A 21,099-nucleotide genomic window follows, 5' to 3' on the forward strand; every position below is an offset into this window, starting at 1 on the left:
GCAGAGTCCATTTTCCTGTGGCGGATGAGTCCTTAGACTGTGACCTTCGATCTTAAGTGGTGCATGATGTATCCTCTTCTCAGATTTCTGTTTGAGCTCTCCTAACCTCTGCTGTCAAGCTGCGTGTTTCAGCATTGCATATTGAGTGGAGATATTTGTTAGGAAATGTGTGTGAGTGGAGGGTTGTTTTTTGTTTCTTTGAAATGCCATGACGTTGATTTAGAAGGCTTTTGACAGTCATCAGTGGCTCTGAGAGCCAGCAATGGGATATAGAACCCTTTTTCCTCTATGTAATTGGTTCAGGCCAATAATGACCAAAAGCCGTTACCTGCTGGCAACCATTTGGTGGCCTATGCAATAGGAAATTTTTGGTCTCACTTTAAGGGAGATTTATTTATAAGTAGGATTAATAGGATGAAACTAAGAAAGGGCAAATGAAAGACCAATGGCAGAAAAATCCTGTTTGCAGTGAAACATGTTAGGCTGTAGAATGATTCCCCAAGGAAACTGGTGACAATCCCATCACTGAGACATTTTAAAAAATAAACAGGACAAAGCACTAGAAAACATACAATAGGAAACAGTCCTGCATTGGTAAAGGTTGGTTTCTAGTATCTGTGATTTCTATGGGACAAGGATCTACAAACCACTTCTGCAGTTGACAACATTATTGGCAATCTTAGCAGAAGAGCTGAAGAATGAGGGAACATGCTGAGTTGGGGTGTATCAGCAAGATGGCTGCTGCACCTGTACATAGGATAGATAAAGGGCATCTTTAAGAGCTGTAACTTAATTTTAAATAAAACATTTTAAGAGGGACTTCTCTTATGTTGGAAATTCAGCAGTGCTCTTTGGCACATGACTAATGTTTATATATAAAATGGAGGCAATACTGCAGTTAGCATGGGTTACATTTTGTTAGATGTTATCATGAGTGACTGTGGTAGAAGACATGAAGAAGGAACTCCAGGCCTTGTTAATAACAGACACAAGATGATGAGAAAAATAATGCTGTAGGCAAGACTTTCAAATGGGATCTGTGCTCCTAAATCACTTGAATACTTGTGAAAAGCTCACCCTTAACAGGTATAACCTCTTTTAATAGATCAAAACTATTTTTTTTTATTAAAAATAAATTTGCTTAGCTTACCACTTTGGAATCAGGAGAGCATAGATACAATACTGATTGTCGTTCCAGGAGTCTGTATTTATTGTTGTACCACACAAGTTGTATTACAATGTGGTCTACTAAGAAGAGATGACAGGTTTCAGAGTAACAGCCGTGTTAGTCTGTATTCGCAAAAAGAAAAGGAGTACTTGTGGCACCTTAGAGACTAACCAATTTATTTGAGCATGAGCTCACTTCATCGGATGCATGCCGTGGGAACTGCAGCAGACTTTATTTATACACAGAGAATATGAAAAAATACCTCCTCCCACCCCACTGTCCTGCTGGTAATAGCTTATCTAAAGTGATCATTACCAGCAGGAGAGTGAATTTGTGTGGGGGGGTGGAGGGTGAGAAAACCTGGATTTGTGCTGGAAATGGCCCACCTGATGATCACTTTAGATAAGCTATTACCAGCAGGACAGTGGGGTGGGAGGAGGTATTTTTTCATAGTCTCTGTGTATAAATAAAGTCTGCTGCAGTTCCCACGGCATGCATCCGATGAAGTGAGCTGTAGCTCACGAAAGCTCATGCTCAAATAAATTGGTTAGTCTCTAAGGTGCCACAAGTACTCCTTTTCTTTTTAAGAAGAGATGGGGACTGGGAGTCTGGACTCCTGCTTTCTCTTACTGCTTCAGTTGGTGCCTTGATACGTAACCTTGGGCAAGTCACTTAGGCCAAAATTTTCAAATATGGGCACCTAAGGTTAGGCACCTATATCCATTTAGAGATCTACATTAGTGGCCTGAATTTTAAAGATGCTGTCAGAATTCCCATTAAAATCTAGGAGCTATGGGAAATTTTGGCTTTAACGTCTGTGGCTCACTTTCCCCATCTGTAAAATTGGCATAATACTAACCCAGCTTTATAAAGCACTCTGAGATACTCTGATGAAGGACACTAGATCAGTGTGCTGAACGTAGTGTATTAGAATCATGAATGTATGCTCTGCGTGCTTAACTTTCTTTTTATGTCATTTCAAACATCTTGCAAGTACCCCAGCAGCGATCAGCCCACATGGATTACTGGAGCCAACATCATATACCTCTATGCTCCCAAGTGGAAGTAATGTCACCCTAGACCGGAGTCTGCTCCCTGCTAGCCCAGACACCAGGTGAGTTTAGCTGCTGGATGAACAGATTATTGCTGGACAGGTAGAAAGATAATGCCATAGCGCACAAGACTTGAAATCATTTCCCCAGCTAATGCAGTTGTCTCCTCTGTTACATCAACTGCCTTGCTAAACACATGTTGCAACAATGTAAAACAGAACCTGGGGATGATATTGCATAAGTGCTATAACTTGTGTGGATGACGTAGCTGCAGACTGAAGATTTCATGAGCTTTGTTTTTAAAGGGGCATATTGGAGAAGGGAATGAAAAAAATGAAAAAGGATAGGGAGAAGAATGAAAGAGCCTGGGACTCCATGTAGAGAAACAAAACTAGAGTGATCACTATTTAAACTCATAATTTACCAACAGTTACTGCACAGTGGTATCCAGGAGATCAATGTTTTTAAGAAGATACTGGTGGTGACTGGAATACCATTGGGCCAGGCAGGATGGTGATGGTGGTGATATCCCTGTTTACTCAAATTCTGATCTTGTGAATTGTTTCAGCATCAGCAATCCCTCCAGATCACTCTACGCAACCCTCCCACCCTGTGCTCCATTTGCCCCCTCTCTCATTGTGTCCCTGTGCCTTTGTTATAACCCCTTCTTATGCCCGGACCCTCTCTGTCAAAGATGGCAAAGAGCTAGGGGGGGCGGGGGCAGCTTGATCGTTGTGCACTGAGCTCCCAGCTCCTCCTGCGACTGCCTGGGAAACCTCTGAATGATCCTTTGCTGCTGTTAGGGAGGGGAGATAGGCCTCGGTCTTCTGCTCCAAATAGGAGACAGAGACAGGGAAGTCTAATCTTCATTTTTAGAGAAGGGGAAACTGAGGCACAGCATGGTGAATTAATTTGCCTTTGTCCAGTGAGTCAGTGGTAAAGTCAGGATTAGAATGTATTGTTTCCTGACTGCCAGTCCCATTCTCATTCCAGACAGACCATAGTGCCTTTCCAGGGGTATTTGAAAGAGATCATTTTTTTCTCTGTCTTTTTTACCTTTCTAAAAAAGTAGTGTTAATTAGTTCTTGAAAACTTGCTGTCATAAATATAAAGGGAAGGGTAAACACCTTTAAATCCCTCCTGGCCAGAGGAAAAACCCTTTCACCTGTAAAGAGTTAAGAAGCTAAAATAACCTCGCTGGCACCTGACCAAAATGACCAATGAGGAGACAAGATACTTTCAAAGCTGGAGTGGGGGGGACAAAGGGTTCTCTCTGTCTGTGTTGTTGTTTTTTGCCGGGACCAGAGCAGGAATGCAGGTCAGAACTCCTGTAAAGGGTTAATAAGCAGTCTAGTTAGATATGCATTAGATTCTGTTTTGTTTAAATGGCTGATAAAATAAGTTGTGCTGAATGGAATGTAGATTCCTGTTTTTGTGTCTTTTTGTAACTTAATGTTTTGCCTAGAGGGATTCTCTCTGTTTTGAATCTGATTACCCTGTAAGGTATTTACCATCCTGATTTTACAGAGGTGATTCTTTTACCTTTTCTTTAATTAAAATTCTTCTTTTAAGAACCTAATTGCTTTTTCATTGTTCTTAAGATCCAAGGGTTTGGGTCTGTGTTCACCTCTACCAACTGGTGAGGATTTTTATCAAGTCTTCCCCAGAAAAGGGGGTGTAGGGCTTGGGGGGATTTTGCGGGGGGGGGGAGACGTTTCCAAGTGGGCTCTTTCCCTGTTACTTTTGTTAGACGCTTGGTGGTGGCAGCAATAAGGTCCAGGGACAAAAGGTAAAATAGTTCGTACCTTGGGGAAGTTTTAACCTAAGCTGGTAAAAATAAGCGTAGGGGGTTTTTCATGCAGGTCCCCACATCTGTACCCTAGAGTTCAGAGTGGGGAAGGAACCTTGACACTTGTGTACGTAGACAGTGACTTGGTCTGATCTTGAGAGATACAAAACATCCACAATCCCCTTTAAAGGCTATGAAGCTGTTCACTTTATCCCTTGTCCTTTAGGCTGCAGAGTTCTTGCTCTTTTGTGGATAAACTTGCTGGTGAAATACACTGTACTGTTCTGTTCAAATCATAAAGAGCTCATACATTTCCACTATATGCTGTCCAGCCAGCCACTGTAATTACAGAAGTTAATTAACACGCTGTAAAAACGTTGAAATGGTAGGCCTCTGTGGATTAGATTGTACTGTGTGCTTGTACAATATTGGAGCATGCTGAAGGGAACAGAGTGAGTGCATGAGAGAGACTCCATGCATAATAGGTTGCCAAGGGATTATGCATCATCTGTCCACACCAGTAAAAAGAGGCAAAACCTATAACCCAAGTGAGTGTGAAGCTATGATGAGTTGTAAAAGCGTTAAAGCCCTTCACATAAGGGAATAAATGTGTCTTTCCACTCTAGCACAGTTTGGTGTTTTGACTGTAGCAATGTTTTCATTTAACGCTCTTAATAACACAGTGGGAAAACAACTCTGAGGAGAGAGAAAACAAACTGCTAATCTAATTCATTTTCTGTGCATGCATCAGGCCTACTGCAAAATAGACAGTCATGCTGTCAAATCCTTTTGCAAGGAAAAATAATGAAGGCTTGGCTGAAAGTTGTTCATAGGCATGATGGTAATGTCTTGTATAGACTCCCTCTAGCGCTTTTGTAAAACATCACTTCAGAGACTTAATGCTAAAACCTGTGGTGGGTTTTTTGGGTTCGCGTATTGAGGTGAATTAATATTCTTTTATTTTCAATTCCATGCTTCCAACATTTGGGATGGCAGAAGCAGTAAAATGAAAAACCGCATGGGGTAAGAGTATGGTCCAAATGTGAATTACTGGCCTGTGGGTGTAGCAAACAGAGCACTGTCTCCTGACCTCTGGGATTTGGGCCAGCTAATGAGTTGGAGAACTCATTAGGCAACGTCCCAAATCAGACGCGTCATTCATCACATTCATCAGTTACTGTCCTAGTTTGAGCTGTTATGGAAACCAAACCAACTGTTATCCCTAAAAGCAGGAGGCCTGCAGGCCACTGACACTTGGTGTGGTGATGCTCAGTTCTGTAGCTGGTCTGTGAATAAAAAACAGGAATTCCATGGTTCTACTCCAAGGGCCAGCCCAAAACACATGTCTAGTGCGTGGCTCCACAGGGACCTGCATTCTTTCAACACACCTATTCTTCTTTTCTTCTCTACCTTGTAAGGTGAACTTCAGGGCCCAACCCTCCATCGTCCCACAGAAGAAAGCCCCATAAGCCACACTTCCTAGGACTTCTGATATTCTCTGCCGGTTACTAATCTCTCCCCTCATAAATGTGCTGTGTGGGTTTCAGTCAGAGGATCCACTTATGTTCACCCAGGGGCATAAACAAGTTTGGTTGTTACTGGTCTTTTAGCCAGTGCAGAGGTGGAGCCAGATGCTTAGCTGGTGTAGATCAATGCAGCTCCATTGACTTCAATGGAGCTATGTTGATTTACACCAGCTGAGGGTCTGACCCAGAATATTAATTAATTAATGTTAATGAAAGTCCCATCACCATCATACAACATGCAATGGAAAACACTGATCTGCTGCAATGCCATGTGTTGACATGGAATTATGTATATTCGAGTTGAGAATTTGTTTTGGAGTCCAGTACAGATACATACAGTACAGTGAGCATACCTATGAGACCGCATTACAGTCCAGTGCTTTAATCCTCAATTTATTTCTTTTTGATATATTAGTTATATGCACTATGATCTCATTATTCCACTTTATTGTCCTTTTTTGAGCATGTTGTTTTCTGTGCTTTTCACTTTAACAGAGTCATGGGGTGGGGAATTTGTCTTGGTGGAAGGAAAAGAGGAGAAAAGTAATTCCGAAGAAAAGCCTAAAAAGAAAAGGAGTACTTGTGGCACCTTAGAGACAAACCAATTTATTTGAGCATAAGCTTTCATGAGCTACAGCTCACTTCATCGGATGCATACTGTGGAAAGTGTAGAAGATCTTTTTATATACACACAAAGCATGAAAAAATACCTCCTCCCACCCCACTCTCCTGCTGGTAATAGCTTATCTAAAGTGATCGCTCTCCTTACAATGTGTATGATAATCAAGTTGGGCCATAGCCTGGCCATCCCGACCTAACTATATGCACTAATTATTTTCCCAGTGCCCCTATGGTGAGGGGTTGAAGATGTGCTAGATGATCAGAACTGATTTACAGAATGCTTGGCCAGAGATAGTGCCCGGGAGAGATATTTCAAAGGTACAAATGGCAGTTGAAAGTCCATAAGTTGACAAGCACTCAGATTCTGTGATGGCAGGGACCATATAACCCCTGCTTGCCCCACCCAATTCACTGGAATTTGTTTTTCATGCCGAGGAACTTTTCAGGAGTCTTGTAGTATATGATTGTTTATTTTTATGACATTTATGCTGAGAAGCCCAATCAAGGATCAGGATCCTTTGTGCACAGCCCGTATCAGACTTATCAGCAGAGCCGCTGATACAGACTTATTACAACTCACCGGGTGTAAGGGATGAGTTAACAGAAAGACATCAACGTTTTTTTTCTGGTCATTAGTTATATACCTTGTGTCCCAAATGCCCCATTATCATCCATCGCTCTTCAGGAACACAGGGTAAGACAACTCAGAATTGCCTGTTATTGCACTGGATTGTATCACATTGTGTTCAGATGTGACGTGTTCATGTATACTATATGGAGATGGACACAGGATTAAATTCCAACCTGAATGCAATTTATTTGTAGTTTCTGTTAGGAGACAGATGCAGGGCTAGGTTCTAGAATAGCAAAGCAGGGAACTGACCCTTTAGAAACTAGTATTTGCATTGGCACTGACATTTTTGAAAAATCCAAAGCTGCTGGTTATTCTTAGCCTGGATTTACAACTCCCAGTAATTGCTCTGCCACCCTGTAATGATGCCTGGTGGGTGTTATGGGGAGCTAAAATGAGATCACTGCTAGGGTTAATCACAGTGCTTCAGCAGGGCAGTACATGGTGCTGAGCCCTCCCGGTCACATTGACTTCAGCAAGAGATGTGAGTGTTCAGGACTTCTCAGGATCTAATCCTGCTGGGATTGAGGTCAATGGCAGAATCCCCATTGCTGTTCATGGGCCAGGATCAGGCCTGTAGTGAAGATCATTTCCTGGTGTTTTTTCCTGGGCTTTATGCCACTGTTGTATCTCATTATTTTGATTCTTCCCCCCTCATATTTTGAATTTCCTTATTTTTTTTATTTCAAAGGCTCTGCCAGTGCGTAACACTGTCTGCTCCTTTAACCATTCTGCCTTCTCCCCCAAAGACATTCTAATCACAATGTTATCACAAGTAATTGCACTCCACGCAGGAATCATTGGGCTAAATGCTCTGGCCTGGCTTGTGCATTAGATCATCAGAATGGTCCCTTCTGGCTTTAGAATCTACGAATCAATGTTTTCTTTCACACAATAGGCCAGAACAGCTGTTGTGTAAAGATGGACTTTATTAAATGTCTACAATGTCTACTACAGCCTCTTAAAAGTTTCCATGTGATTTCTTATTTAAAATGGGTATTTACTGGTATGAAACATCTTCTTTGGAGTAAATGTGCATCAAAGCATTTTTTTCCTTCAACAAATTCAGTGTTTGTTATAGATGCTGGATTCACATCTTTAGAGATTGAAATCTGGGTAGTCCCAGGACAAGTTACAACCTGGGCACTACCATTGTCATGCTAATCTGTGTCCTGGTTGACCTGCAGGCAAGCTGCCCATTCAGGCCTTGGCCTCTGTTGATTTCCCACAGTAGAGCCAAATGCAGAGATGGCTTTGTGCCACAGAGACCTGCCCACTGATGAGTGAAGTGAGACCACCAACTGCTTCTGTATAGGCTACCCAACAGCCAGGTTATTTATTAGTAGTATTGCAGAGGTGCTTGCTTTCTCCAACACCCATTGTGCTAGGCAATGCACATATGCATGGTCAGAGATGGTCCTTTCCCTGAGGAGTGTACACTCAAAATGGACAAGACAGAGAAGGTGTGGAAGAAAGGAGGTATTATTCATTTCATTTTACAGAAGGGGAATTGAGGCAGAAAGAGACTAAGTGACTGGCCAAAAATCACCTTGGCAGTCTGAGTCAGAGCTGGGAACTGAAACCAGATCTTCTAAATCCCAGTTCTGGGCCTTTACCACAAAACCATCCTTTGATTCTGCCGGGATGTATCATCTAGACAACGCTAAACTTTCCTTATGAGCCTCGCAAATCCTCTATTCAATAAATAGGTCTTTGTAACTTTTGTAAATTCTTCACTTTATCCCAAAATCACTCACCAAGAGACACCGTTTATTATGCTGAACATAGAATTGGCAAACAGGATCTCTTTGAGGTCTAATCCCATCTCTCCAGCTGATTCACTCTGTAGCATGAAGCTCTGCTTTTCTTCCCCTGTCTGTGATTGATTAAATACATTAAAAATTAAAGTGGGTGGTGGCAGTTTTGTTTACTACCTCCAAAGGAGTGTTGTCATGTGTGGAACAAGTGCTGTGTAACTGCTTAGTCTGATGATTTGTTTCAGGCTCCTGATTGACAATATTACTGGTGTCATTGAAGTCATGTTAAACAAACTCACAGGGTCTGGTTTCTATTACCACAAAAGAATAAATCCATTCTCACTCTCAGCTCCAGAGAATCACATGCCACTACTGGGTTATCTATAATGTCCTCGGCTGGTGCATTTTCTACAGAAAGCTTGTCTGCTCGGAGCCCAGTTCCCAATGCTCCATACTCCGAAGAGGCCAATGCAGAACATGAGGATGCTGGAGGAGTCAGCAATGGAATGGAAAGTTTGAAAGGTATGAATTGTTTTCCAAAATCTACTTTTTTGCTGAGCCTTTGTAATAAGGGCATGGTAATTATAGTGTAGGCCAGGGGTACTCAGACTGAGGCTCACAATGTGGTATCTGCGGCTCTTTGCGGTGCATGATATTAACACACTGTGACGTAATTATTAGCCAGTCTAAGCTATTAACCAATCAGGATGCTTTGACTATGTTATTACCCAATTGTAGTTTATAAAATAATAATACTTGATCAGCCATTTTTTGCTTTGACAGTAATATATAAACTAAATATTTCCCCTCTCATAGTGTTTAAAGAGAAATCTAAAGTACTGTAATAAATGAAACAGTGAACTCACATGACTGTGGCTCTTTTGACTAACGATCGCTAATTTGGTTCCTGATCCACTGATATCTGAGTATCATGGTATAAGTATATCCAGATTACAGTGCAATTACATTGTCTCAGCTTCTAATAATACCTGTCTTAAAAACACCAAAGGGTGGTAATAAATGTAGACATGTAGTTAACCTTCCACTTCTATGAATTAGGGGTAGTCACTAGGGCTGGTTGAAAATTTCCTGTTAACTGTTCTTCAACAGAAAATTAAGTTTTTAGCTAAATAAATTTTGTGGAAAATTTCAACTTTTTATTGAAAAACAAAATGCAAAAAATTTCAGTGCAGAAATTTTGCTGTGATGCTTCATGGGAGTTGTAGTTTGGGTGCTTCATGCCCCCATCCTCCTCTCTGGGCTGAGTTCCCCAGCTGGACTACATCTTCCTTTTCCTTTGACCCCTATAAAATCATTTGAACTAAGGGTCACAGGCTCGGTATAGATCCGTTCTCCACTGGGAAAGTTCCAGCTGAATCACATCGAGATTTCTCAGCTGGTGGAAGTTTTGAAATAATGTCTGCTTGCTCTGTTGCTTGCGAGGGAGTGGGGTACCATGGAGGAAGACCAACGGCGGGATTATATAGTATTGTTCAGTGAGAACAATCTTTATTTCCTTGAAATTGCTTACTAATTTGTTTGTTAATTCTTGCAGACGCTGAACTTTCTAGTGACATGCTTGAAAAAAAACCCAGCAAATCCAAGTCCAGTTCTCCTCGTGTGCCCCAGATTGCAAACCGACCAGGCTCCAACTCCAAACCCGTCCTACCTCCAATCCCATCAGGGCGGAAAAAGACAAACCCTTGATGGTCGACATCAGCTGAGGCATTGTCTTGATCATGCCCATTTCCGCTGTCTAACTTGAACCGGTTTTGATATAATTTCCGCCCCCACACACACAAAGAAAAGTCTCTCAAAGAATATTATCTTTCTGAATCCATCTCTGATTAATTCTAAATCATTCTTCTCTTTAAAAAAAGTTATTTATTTATAACTTTATTAAAAAGTACTTTCTGCTTTTCCCAGAGCTAGAAATGATTTCCCCAGATGCTCCCCCACTTGGAAATGTCATAGAATTTCCCTTGAGATCCATGTGAACAGATCTTCCAGAGATATTTTTTCTGTTTCACTGACTTAATTGAGGTGTGGAAGCTTGAAGGCCTCTGATGATAATGTTGCTTCTAGTACAAGACTGCGGAATTAGTTTTTGCTAAGAGGGATTTAATGTGATACTTAGATTTAAGTGAGGAAGGGAAACTACTTAATTCCAAGGCAACCTTTTATAGAAGCTATATCTTTAGAAATGAGAAGTTATTTTTAATATACATGTATATTTAAACAAACAACCCACAAAGGAATCATCAGAAAAAATCCTTAATTAATTTGATTTTGCTAAAATTTTAACTATTTTCTGATTATGCTGAGATCTGTTTTTGCCATATATGATAGAAATGGCATCTCAATATTAAATAAAACTCATACCTTAGCCTTTTTCATTATTAATTTATATTAATATATATTTACTTTGTTATATTTACTGAACAAATAACCTGCTCTGATAAGCTTGCACTGTGGAGCCCTATTGCTGTTTATATAACACCAGTCATCTGCATGGCACTTTGGAAATGCGAGAAGACATGATCTATGATCTGTTATACCAGAGTGGATTAAACTTTGCTTATGGAACTGCTCTGGATTCACCCCCAATGTAACTGATCAGAATTTGGCCATGGTCTATAAAATCTAAATTAGACAGACCAAAAAAGAACAACAGATCATGGCATGTAAGGGATAAACCCAATATCCTGAACTTAATAAATATTACAAAAATACAGTGACGGCTGTAGAAGAACCCAACTTTAAGAAGCTTACTATCTCACGAGCAGCCTCAAGTATCCCCAGATGGCATCTAGCTCTGTGCCATCTCCTTTAGAAGATACATCTCTCCTAAGGAACCAGTTTTTACAGCAGGTTTTGCGTGGACAGAGCCAAAACTCATCAAGCCAGATATGCAAAGGTATCATCATCAAGGCAAGTTACCAAAGGAAGCAGCATCCTTACAGATTGAGCCCACCAGGATCCTATCTTCAGCTAGGTCCTTAAGATGGGCCGGCTGGATGTTCAGCCTATGTCAGTCATTGGTGATCTTATCGCTTTTGGCAACCAAGTGATCGCTGACCATGTTGCAGCATTCCTTGGTAAATGTGCAATTGCTAAGGTGTTTAGACACCTAAAGATGCAGATAGGTGCCTAAAGACATTTTTCAAAAATGCCTACACAAACTACACAGTTTTAGTAGTTGTTAGGTACGTTACCTGTTTAGTAGCATTTGAAAATCCCATTAGGTGTCAATCTGCATCCGTAGGTGCCTAAATACCTTTGAAAATCTGGCCCCTACTGCTATTCCTGCTCCACTGCTGACTTACACGGTAACCTGGGGCATGTCACTTAACTTCTCACGGTGTTATTTTCACTGTTTTACCAATGAGGATAATTATATCACTCTACCTCTCACTATTGCTGTTAGGCTTAATCAATTAATGTCTATAAAGTGCTCTGAGATCCTTGTTTCAGAGCTGTAGCCGTGTTAGTCTGTATCAGCAAAAAAACAAGGAGTACATGTGGCACCTTAGAGACTAACAAATTTATTTGGGCATAAGCTTTCGTGGGCTAAAACCTACTTCATTGGATGCATGCAGTGGAAAATACAGTAGGAAGATATATATATACACACAGAGAACATGAAAACAATGGGTATTGCCATACCAAATGTAACGAGACCAATTAATTAAGGTGGGCTATTATCAGCAGAAGAAAAAAACCCTTTTGTAGTGATAATCAGGATGGCCCATTTCAAACAGTTGACAAGAAGGTGTGAATAACAGTAGGGGGGAAAAATTAGCTTGGGGAAATAGTTTTTACTTTGTGTAATGACCCATCCACTCCCAGTCCTCCTTCAAGCCTAATTGAATGGTGTCCAGTTTGCAAATTAATTCCAATTCTGCAGTTTCTCGTTGGAGTCTGTTTTTTTGTTGGAGAATTGCAGCTTTTAGGTCTGAAATTGAGTGATCGTTGTGTGATAGTTACTATTATATAATGTTATAATTAACAAAAGAGAAACATACCCTGAGAACACAGAGTTCTGTAGCATCCTTGTTTAAGTAGCTATATGCAGCATATTCTGGAAACACGGATTGTAGGTGCTGAAAGATCTCTCCTTCTCCCGCACCCCATGTCTGTGTATTTTCCCATCAGATTCCCTATGCATAGACTTCTGTCCCTATCCCAGTCTGCCACGTCACAACCTTTCCCCACATTCGGATCCCTCCTAAACACTCCAATACCCACCAAATTGTTCACTTCCATTTAAAAACAACCACTCCACCACCTCCATGTTATTCCTTCCTCTGTGCTAGCCAGGGTGACCTGATCTTCCCTGTGTCTTAGGGTCTGTCTACGCAGCAACTACACACCCGTAGCTGGCCCAGGCCGGCTGACTTGGGCTTGGGTTGCAGGGTTGTTTCATTGTTGGGTAGACTTCTGGGCTCAAGCTGCAGCCCGAACTCTGGGACCCCTCCCACCTCGTAAGGCCCTTGAGCCCAGGCTCCAGCCTGAGCCCAGAAGTCTATGGCAAAGAAATAGTCCCACAGCCCAAGTGCTGCAAACCTGAGTCAGCTGGCACAGGCCAGCCACGGGTGTCTAGTTGCTGTGTAGGCATATTCTTAGAGGACCCAGTCCTGGAAACACTTATGCACATGTGTAACTTTAAGCACATGAGCACCTACTGACTCAATGGGTCTACTCACTTGTAAAGTTATGCACACCCTTAAGTCTTTGTAGGATCGGTGCTCTTGATTTTAATCTCTCCAGCACAGGGATTGTCGTTATTTTGGTGTGTTATCCAGTTCTGAGCACACTGGCATTACTCTTATATCCCAGTTGGCAGCAGAGAGAGGACCCTGGTCCTGCCATCAGCTCTGCATGGGCAAATCTTTGCTGGGTGAAGGCGTAAGTTCGCTCACTTACATTCATATCAGCTGACTGCATTTGTGTGGAAGGAGAATTTCCAGTTTGGCATTAATTCTCTTGGGCCTGCAAACACTTATGAATATGAATAGCACTACTGAGTGCAATGACACCGCTCAAGTGTTTGCAGGCTCAGGGCCTCGGATAGTATGCGAACTCCTGAGTTTAAAAATAATAAAGAGAGATGTTGGTTTCTGCATCTTCATTCAGATTAGCTCAGAAATGTGATGGTGTTAGTTGAACAATATATTCAGTTGCACTCTCACCTCACCAACCTCCTTCATGCACGCACACACACACACACTCTCTCCCCTGGCCTTCTCCCACACAGGCTGAGAAGCTGTGGATTCCCAGACCTTTTATGGTTACTGCAGTGCACCTGCAAACAGACTTTCCTTGTTTCTCCCCTCACAATCTTATCAGCCCTTTTGCCCACGGTTATCTTACTTTTTTTTGCTGTCTGTGTTTGTGTGCATAAGAAAACAAAATGGACTGAGAAAAAAAGGCTCTTTGTTCATTCCACACATGGTGGTTGGTGGGGGTAGAGTTTACAGTGGAGAAAAGGCAATAGAAGGGATAGTTTGGTACGAAACAACACAGGTAAGTGTTACATTACTGTGATTCATTGCTGAAACTGGTTTTCAAATACTCACAGAGATGCAGAGCCCCTCAATGGGCTTTTCTTATTGCCCTGGTATCTGGCTGTTCAAAGTTGGCTGCTAATCGATCAGCCTCAAACCCCCCCCCCCCCAGCAGAAAGTTTTCTCCCTTTGTTTCACAGATATTATGGAGCACACATCAGGCAGCAATAGCAATGGGGATATTGCTTTCCCGGAGGTCTAACCTAGTAAGCAAACAGCGCCAGCGACCTTTTAAACATCCTTACTACTATGCGGGCAGCTGGTGTATGGTTTCATGAGCCATGGGAGCAAGGGGTAGGCTGGGTCTCCCAGGATCACAACTGGCATGGCAACATAATCAATGGTTATTTTGCAGTCGGGACAGAAAGTCCCTGCTGGCAACTTTCTGAACAGACCTGTGTTCCTAAAGATGTGCATGTCATGCACCTTTCCCGACCATCCCACATTGACTTTGGTGAAATGTCCTCTGTGATCCACCAGCACTTACCACACTACTGAGAAGGATCCTTTTCAGTTTATATATGCTTTGGCAAGGTGGTCTGGTGCCACAATTGGGATGTGCGTGCCATCTATTGCCCCACTACAGTTAGGGAACCCCAACATGGCAACACCATCCACTATGTCCTGCATGTTGCCCAGAGTCACTACCCTTCTTCGCAGAAGTTGATTAATGGCCCTGCAGACTTGAATCACAACAGCTTCTACGGATTTACCAACTCTGAACTGATTCCCCACTGACCAGTAACAGTCTGGCATTGCAAGCTGCCATAGAGCGATCACCACTTGTTTCTCCACTGTCAAAGCAGCCCTCATTTTAGTATTGCTGCGCTTCAGGGCTGGGGAAAGTTTTGCACAAAGTTCCCGGAATGTGGCCTTCCGCATTGGAAAGTTCTGGAGCCACTGCTCATCATCCCAGAGCTGCATAACGATCCGGTCCCACCAGTCAGTGCTGCTTTCCCAGGGCCAGAAACGGTGCTCAACTGATGTGCGACTGCCACTGGCAACTGATCATTGTTTTGCTCTATGGCTTGCAGCAGGGCTGCTTGTGTGACATTGCAATGTTCCGCATGGCAGCTCCTGTCTCGGCTGTAGAAATACTGCAGGATAAGGTGCAAAGTGTTTGTAATGCTCACAAGAAGAGTGCACAGCTGAGTGGGGTCCGTGCTTATCTAGCTATGGCATCTGCGCCGCTAAAAGACGTGAAAAAGCCTTGGTTTGTTTGCTGTTGATCTCAGGGAGGGAGGAAAGTGCATTATGGGAGGCTAACATCATGTTCCCATTACCACCCGTAAAAATGTTTGGTCCCATGAAGCATTGCAGCCCTACCCAAAATTTTCTTTTGGCTCCTTGCACTGTGGGCTAGCTACCCACAGTGCAGTGCACCGTGCATCAATGCAAGCATTACTAGTTTCAGAATAACAGCCGTGTTAGTCTGTATTTGCAAAAAGAAAAGGAGGACTTGTGGCTCCTTAGAGACTAACCAATTTATTTGAGCATAAGCTTTCGTGAGCTACAGCTTACTTCATCGGATGCATACTGTGGAAAGTGTAGAAGATCTTTTTATATACACACAAAGCATGAAAAAATACCTCCCCCTACTCCACTCTCCTGCTGGTAATAGCTTATCTAAAGTGATCACTCTCCTTACAATGTGTATGATAATCAAGTTGGGCAAAACTTGATTATCGTACACATGGTACGGAGAGTAATCCAGACTCCAACAAGAAACTGTTGAATTGGAATTCATTTGCAAATTGGATACAATTAATTTAGGCTTGAATAGAGACTGGGAGTGGCTAAGTCATTATGCAAGGTAACCTATTTCCCCTTGTTTTTTCCTACCTCCCCACCCCCAGATGTTCTTGTTAAACCCTGGATTTGTGCTGGAAATGGCCCACCTTGATTATCATACACATTGTAAGGAGAGTGGTCACTTTAGATAAGCTATTACCAGCAGGAGAGTGGGGTGGGAGGAGGTATTTTTTTCATGCTTTGTGTGTATATAAAAAGATCTTCTACACTTTCCACAGTATGCATCCGATGAAGTGAGCTGTAGCTCCCGAAAGCTTATGCTCAAATAAATTGGTTAGTCTCTAAGGTAGCATTACTAGTGAGGACGCACGCCGCCGACACAGTGAGCATGGTGTGGACACACAGGATCAACTTGCTTAAGTTGGAGACTTGATGTCAACGTACATAAAGTCGACTTAACTTTGTAGTGTAGACATGGCTGAAGTCTCTGAGTTTTACAAAGGGCAGTATTACAAGCTGTTTAATTTCCCTTTTTCCCTGCAAGTAAACATTCAGCAGTCACAAGAAAGCCAGTGACCAAGAAGAAATGCTCAAGACTATGGCTTCTTGCTTTGTGAACTCAAGATTCAGCACTTCACAGATAATTTATGTGGTTTTTCACCCAACCTGTGAGATTAAGTATTAGTTTCATTTTACAGATGGGTAAAATGAGAGCTGGAGTGATTTGCCCATCTCACAGAGTGTAGAGTTGAGAATAGAACCCATAAGTCCTGGCTCCCAGTCCCCTATTCTAACCACCAGCCAGTTCTAATGCATGGGGAGAGATGGGGGAAACTGCCTGTATTATGAGTTATGCGAAGAGAAAACTGTCATGAGGAGCACACAGCGGGTAGGCTCTCAGGTTGCAAATACTTCCAAAAATACAAAGGAAGGAAATTCGTCATGATTTTGGATGATGGTGGGCAAGGAAAAATGGCCTGAAGCTAAGGTGGTGAAAGTTTGTTAGCCATTAAGACAAGGTTCTTGTTTCCATTTGAATAGACTAGCCCCAGTTAGGTGGGTATTGATCAGCAAGCATGATGTAAGACTTAATCCCACAAAGGCCGAGACGTCAGAAAGGATCTATCACAATGGCCTTTACTGGCCCTCTGAGCTTAGAGCTGAGCTGAAACTCAGCCTAATTGTGGAGGGTAGTCTCTGAGACATTGTCTAATGTAAGGAATGGAAAGCATCCATAGTTGAAGAGCCTGACCCAGAGCCCATGGAAGTCAGTGGAAATCTTTCCATTGATTGCAATGAGTTTTGGATTAGGTCCATAAATAATAAAATAAGATCTAGACGTTATTCTCTCTTGCAAAGCTACTGGAAATTTTTGAGGGATAGAGGAAAAGCAATTTACAAATGAGCATAAAGGTGGGTAGGATCCATAGTCATCAGTGGTAGTGGAACAGTTTTTATAGTGGGAGGTGCTGAAGGCATAAAGCCTGTATTTGGGTTGTTATTACTACTTCAAACCAGGGGGTGTGGCAGCACCCCCCAGTACCCCTAGTTCCAGCACCGATAGCCATCTAGTCCAACCTGCTGCCCACTTTGTGGTGGCCAAAGGGTGGGATTTTAACTGGCCTGATTCTCCAGCACTTTACACCTTGCAGAGTCTTTTACATCTGTGCAAAGTGGGTGTAAACTGCTTCTACATAGGGGTAAATGACTGCAAGATGCAACACAGCGGAGAAGCAGGCCTTACTCATTCCAAAACATGCTAGACTCCTAGGGGAACAACAGTGTGAACTATGAAAACCCACCCAGTGGGCTCTTGGCTGGGTATAAAAGCCCAGGTATTTTCATCTCCCTTAAAAAGGCCCAGCAAATCTCAGCTAGTTACCAAAAATGTATTTTTAACACAGCTGCAGTCGTATCAGATACTAACTGCAGGGCTGTTGTTCATTTCTACAATACGGAAAAAGAAAGCACAAAACTGGTTCCAAAAATACCTGTTTAAAGACTATTGTTGCATTCCAGGAGTGGCTAGCTAACTTCTGTTCCCTCAGGAGCTTGTCTAATTGAATGTGCTGCATAATATGCTGTTAATTTGGCAGCTGTCAAAGTGAATTATAATTTTTTTAACAGTAAATGTGGGGGGCTTTTTTGCCGCAAAGAGTATATTTCCTTGGTTACCTTTGATTTGCTTTATTCGCGGGACAGATGAGGAATGGCTGCAGACATAGCGTGGGGATGATTCTGCCCCACTTGCTCTTCCTGTGGAGTGTTACCTTAGACCCCCGACCCTACAGCCTGACCCACACATGCTTTGTGCTGCTCCGGCGTCCGCCCACACACCTCAGGTTGCAGGATCGGGACCTTAATCTGCAAGTGGTCCTACTGAGCTCAAGGAGTAGGATAGTACTTAGTGGGAGTAAAGGTGCCGGAATTGGGCTTCTTAAGAACACTTGTATTTTAATGCCTATACTCTCATTCCCAGGTGTGATCATTTAGTCCTGCACATGGCTAATTTTACCCACACAAGTAGTCACCGTGACTCCCACGGGGTGCAGGTGGATCCTGACACAGGATCAGGGCCCTAATCAATAATACTTAGTGCTTGACAAACAATAGCCAATTAAGGCATGAGCAGGGTCACCAGCAAATCTTATTGGTTGGCCAGATCCCACTAAATATTTCAAGCTTTTGAGCTATTTTTCCTCCTCATTTAAAAAAAAAAAAAATCCCTAATGATGAGTTTCATTTTCATGCCCCAGGGTACATACATTTTTATTGTGTGTGTATTAAGTGTTCATACCTGTGAGCAAGTATGAGCATTAAAATGTGTCAGTGGGACCCCATCGGGCTTGGAGACCGGTGCTAGCAGATTCCATCGCTGGACGGGTGCCTGTGAGAGGAAACACAGTTTAGTGGCTAAGGTCCAGGTGTTGGAATCAGAAGATCTAGGCCCCGAGTCCTCATTGCATTGGGGTCCCTTTTAGTTGCTTCCACAATACAAAATTGCCCCGACGCTGGTAGGTCTGGCCATTAGACCTTGGGGAATCTTGGGTGGTATAGAGCTGGCGTAGCAATCCCTTCGCTAACCCTTCTCCTGCAGCCAATGCCAGCTGCTTGGCTTGGCCCTTTGGGATCAGAGCAGTCAGCACAACTGAGAGCAGTCCTCAGGCCGATGTCAGGATAGCATAGGATCAAGGGTTAAAGACGGATTTCCACCAAACTCTTCCTGAGGGCTCCACACCACAGCTCAGGCTCTGGGCCTGGGTTTGTATTCTGTTCTCCGCCAACCCCTTGCTGTGTGGGGCTGGGTTTCCTATGCTTCAGCTTTCCCATCTGTAAAGTGGGGATAGCTCCTGGCCTCTGAGTGCCAATCTCTTAGGTGGCTGCAGTGTGTCCGGCTAGAGAGGAGAAAAGCTTTAGTGTCTTCTTAATTCTAACAGCGGCCCTAGTTAAAGCGTTAGGCCTGCGAGGCTTCGTGCCTTGTAAAATTGGACTCTTGACACGAGCAAGGATTTTTCCTTTTGACCTGATGAGAGAGGAGTTTATTACAGCCAGGTAAACTTGACATGCTCTCTTCTGCCCTGCATGCAGGATGCCAGGTGCATGGGAAGACGCACAGTCCCTAGCAGGGACGAGAGCTGCGGCAATGCTTAAGGCAAGCAAATGTGAAGCTCAGCCTGCATAACATGTGGCATGACTGGGATACTAATCAATACCCATCAGCTAGGGGAGGCTCTAATTACAGGAGATCAGGAGCAGCTAAAAAGTTAGGGGGGGACGAGTCTAGTCTGTATTTCCAAACAGTCTCTGGGCATCAGTGTTCCCATGCTATAAGCAAAGGATTTCTGCCACTGCATAGATGAGCTTAATCCAATGTTCACTCACAAAAAGACATGAGGGCCATTCCTCGGCTGGTGTGAATTTAGAGGGAGCCCTCCAATTCCACAGCAGTCAATGGAGCTCCAGTTACATTAGGTGAGGGTCTGGCCATTGGATCTTAATTGCCACTGGGCTGATCGGGGGCTGCTCACGTATTACTGTGGCTCTCTGGCAATGTACACTGGTAAATTCTGGCCCCTTCTCAGGCTCAGGTGGGCCACCCCGATCTAGTCTGACCTCCTGCATAACACAGGCCAGAGAACTTTCCCAAAATAACTCCTAGAGCAGAGCTTTTAGGAAAACACCCAATCTTGATTTAAAAACTGTCAGTGATGGAGAATCCACCGTGACCCTTGGTAAATTGTTCCAATGATGAATTACTCTGCAGTTAAAGATATGTCTTATTTCCAGTCTGTATTTGCCTAGATTCAGCTGCCAGCCGTTGGATTAGGGAGTAGGTTGCAGATAGCTCTCTGTAGAGGAGTTCGAGATGGGTGTCAGTCATGGTTCTAGTCAATCTCTTGAACCTCTGGAATCTGTAACAAACTATGAACCATGTATCGAAACATCTATTAATCAGTCGTGAGCTACTATCAAGGTAGCCTTCCTATCACATGGGCCTCTCTTTGGGGGCAATGGAGTTGCAGGAGTTTATTATACCACAGATAAGTTTGGCCCAGTGTGTCCAATCATCTCACTCCTTTTCCATAGAGGCCACCCCCTCAATTGTTCAGGTTTTACGCCCCACCCAAGCTCTGTGACTCCTTTAAGCCACTTCTCCAAAATGGCATCAGGACAGAGTCTGAGAAAGGAACAGCAGAGACATGATTTATCAGTCAGTTTACTTGACTATTTTTCTGATGCTGTGGTTCATTAAATCCTGTACTTGCCTTGTGCCAGCAGTCGTGACATTAGGAGCAGCCTCAGGATAAGTGAGCTCAACTTCCTATACATGTTCTGTCATCTCCAAAAGCCATCCCTCACCTCAGATACCTGGCCATGGCCATTGTTTCCTAAATAATGAATCAGGTTTGCATTGGTTAATGGAATGAGAAACTAAGCCCCACCAGGGAATTTCTGCCTCCTTCTACTGCATCCACTGTCTCTCCTGCTTTGAAAAGCGATAGGCCTCTTAGCTCAGACAAAACAGTGACAACTAAATTACACAGTGGCATTTTACAGAGCCATTTAGCAGGCCACCTGACTGAGGGAATCGCAGTTTAAGCTGCGCTGTACCATGCGATTACCAGATTAAAGACCAGGGAGAATGAAATGCTAAGCTTTGGCCTGCCAACGGCGCCCGTACCTGACAATGGCTCTGTTGATACGCGTGTGGGGCTAACAGGCTATAATTGGCCAT

General features: G+C 43.1%; 1 protein-coding gene across 6 annotated transcripts in view; it reads left to right on the forward strand.

Moving 5' to 3' along the window:
* LRGUK (leucine rich repeats and guanylate kinase domain containing) overlaps window positions 1-10,827 on the forward strand; it is an 84,370-nt gene extending 73,543 nt beyond the window's left edge. The window contains exons 18-21 of one of the 6 annotated variants that reach the window (XM_084619042.1): window positions 2,163-2,282; window positions 5,006-5,032; window positions 8,959-9,066; window positions 10,100-10,236. In XM_084619042.1, the coding sequence (XP_084475168.1) occupies window positions 2,163-2,282; window positions 5,006-5,032; window positions 8,959-9,025 (214 nt within the window). In that variant the 3' untranslated portion in view covers window positions 9,026-9,066; window positions 10,100-10,236. Of the gene's footprint in view, window positions 1-2,162; window positions 2,283-2,650; window positions 3,657-5,005; window positions 5,033-8,893; window positions 9,067-10,099 lie in introns of those variants that run through there. The other 5 variants (XM_084619040.1, XM_084619045.1, XM_084619043.1 and 2 more) reach the window with 5 other exon arrangements.
* Window positions 10,828-21,099: the final 10,272 nt, after the last annotated feature.

Source organism: Lepidochelys olivacea, assembly GCF_965140295.1.
Source record: "Lepidochelys olivacea isolate rLepOli2 genome assembly, chromosome: 1".
Taxonomy (NCBI): Eukaryota; Metazoa; Chordata; order Testudines; family Cheloniidae; genus Lepidochelys; species Lepidochelys olivacea.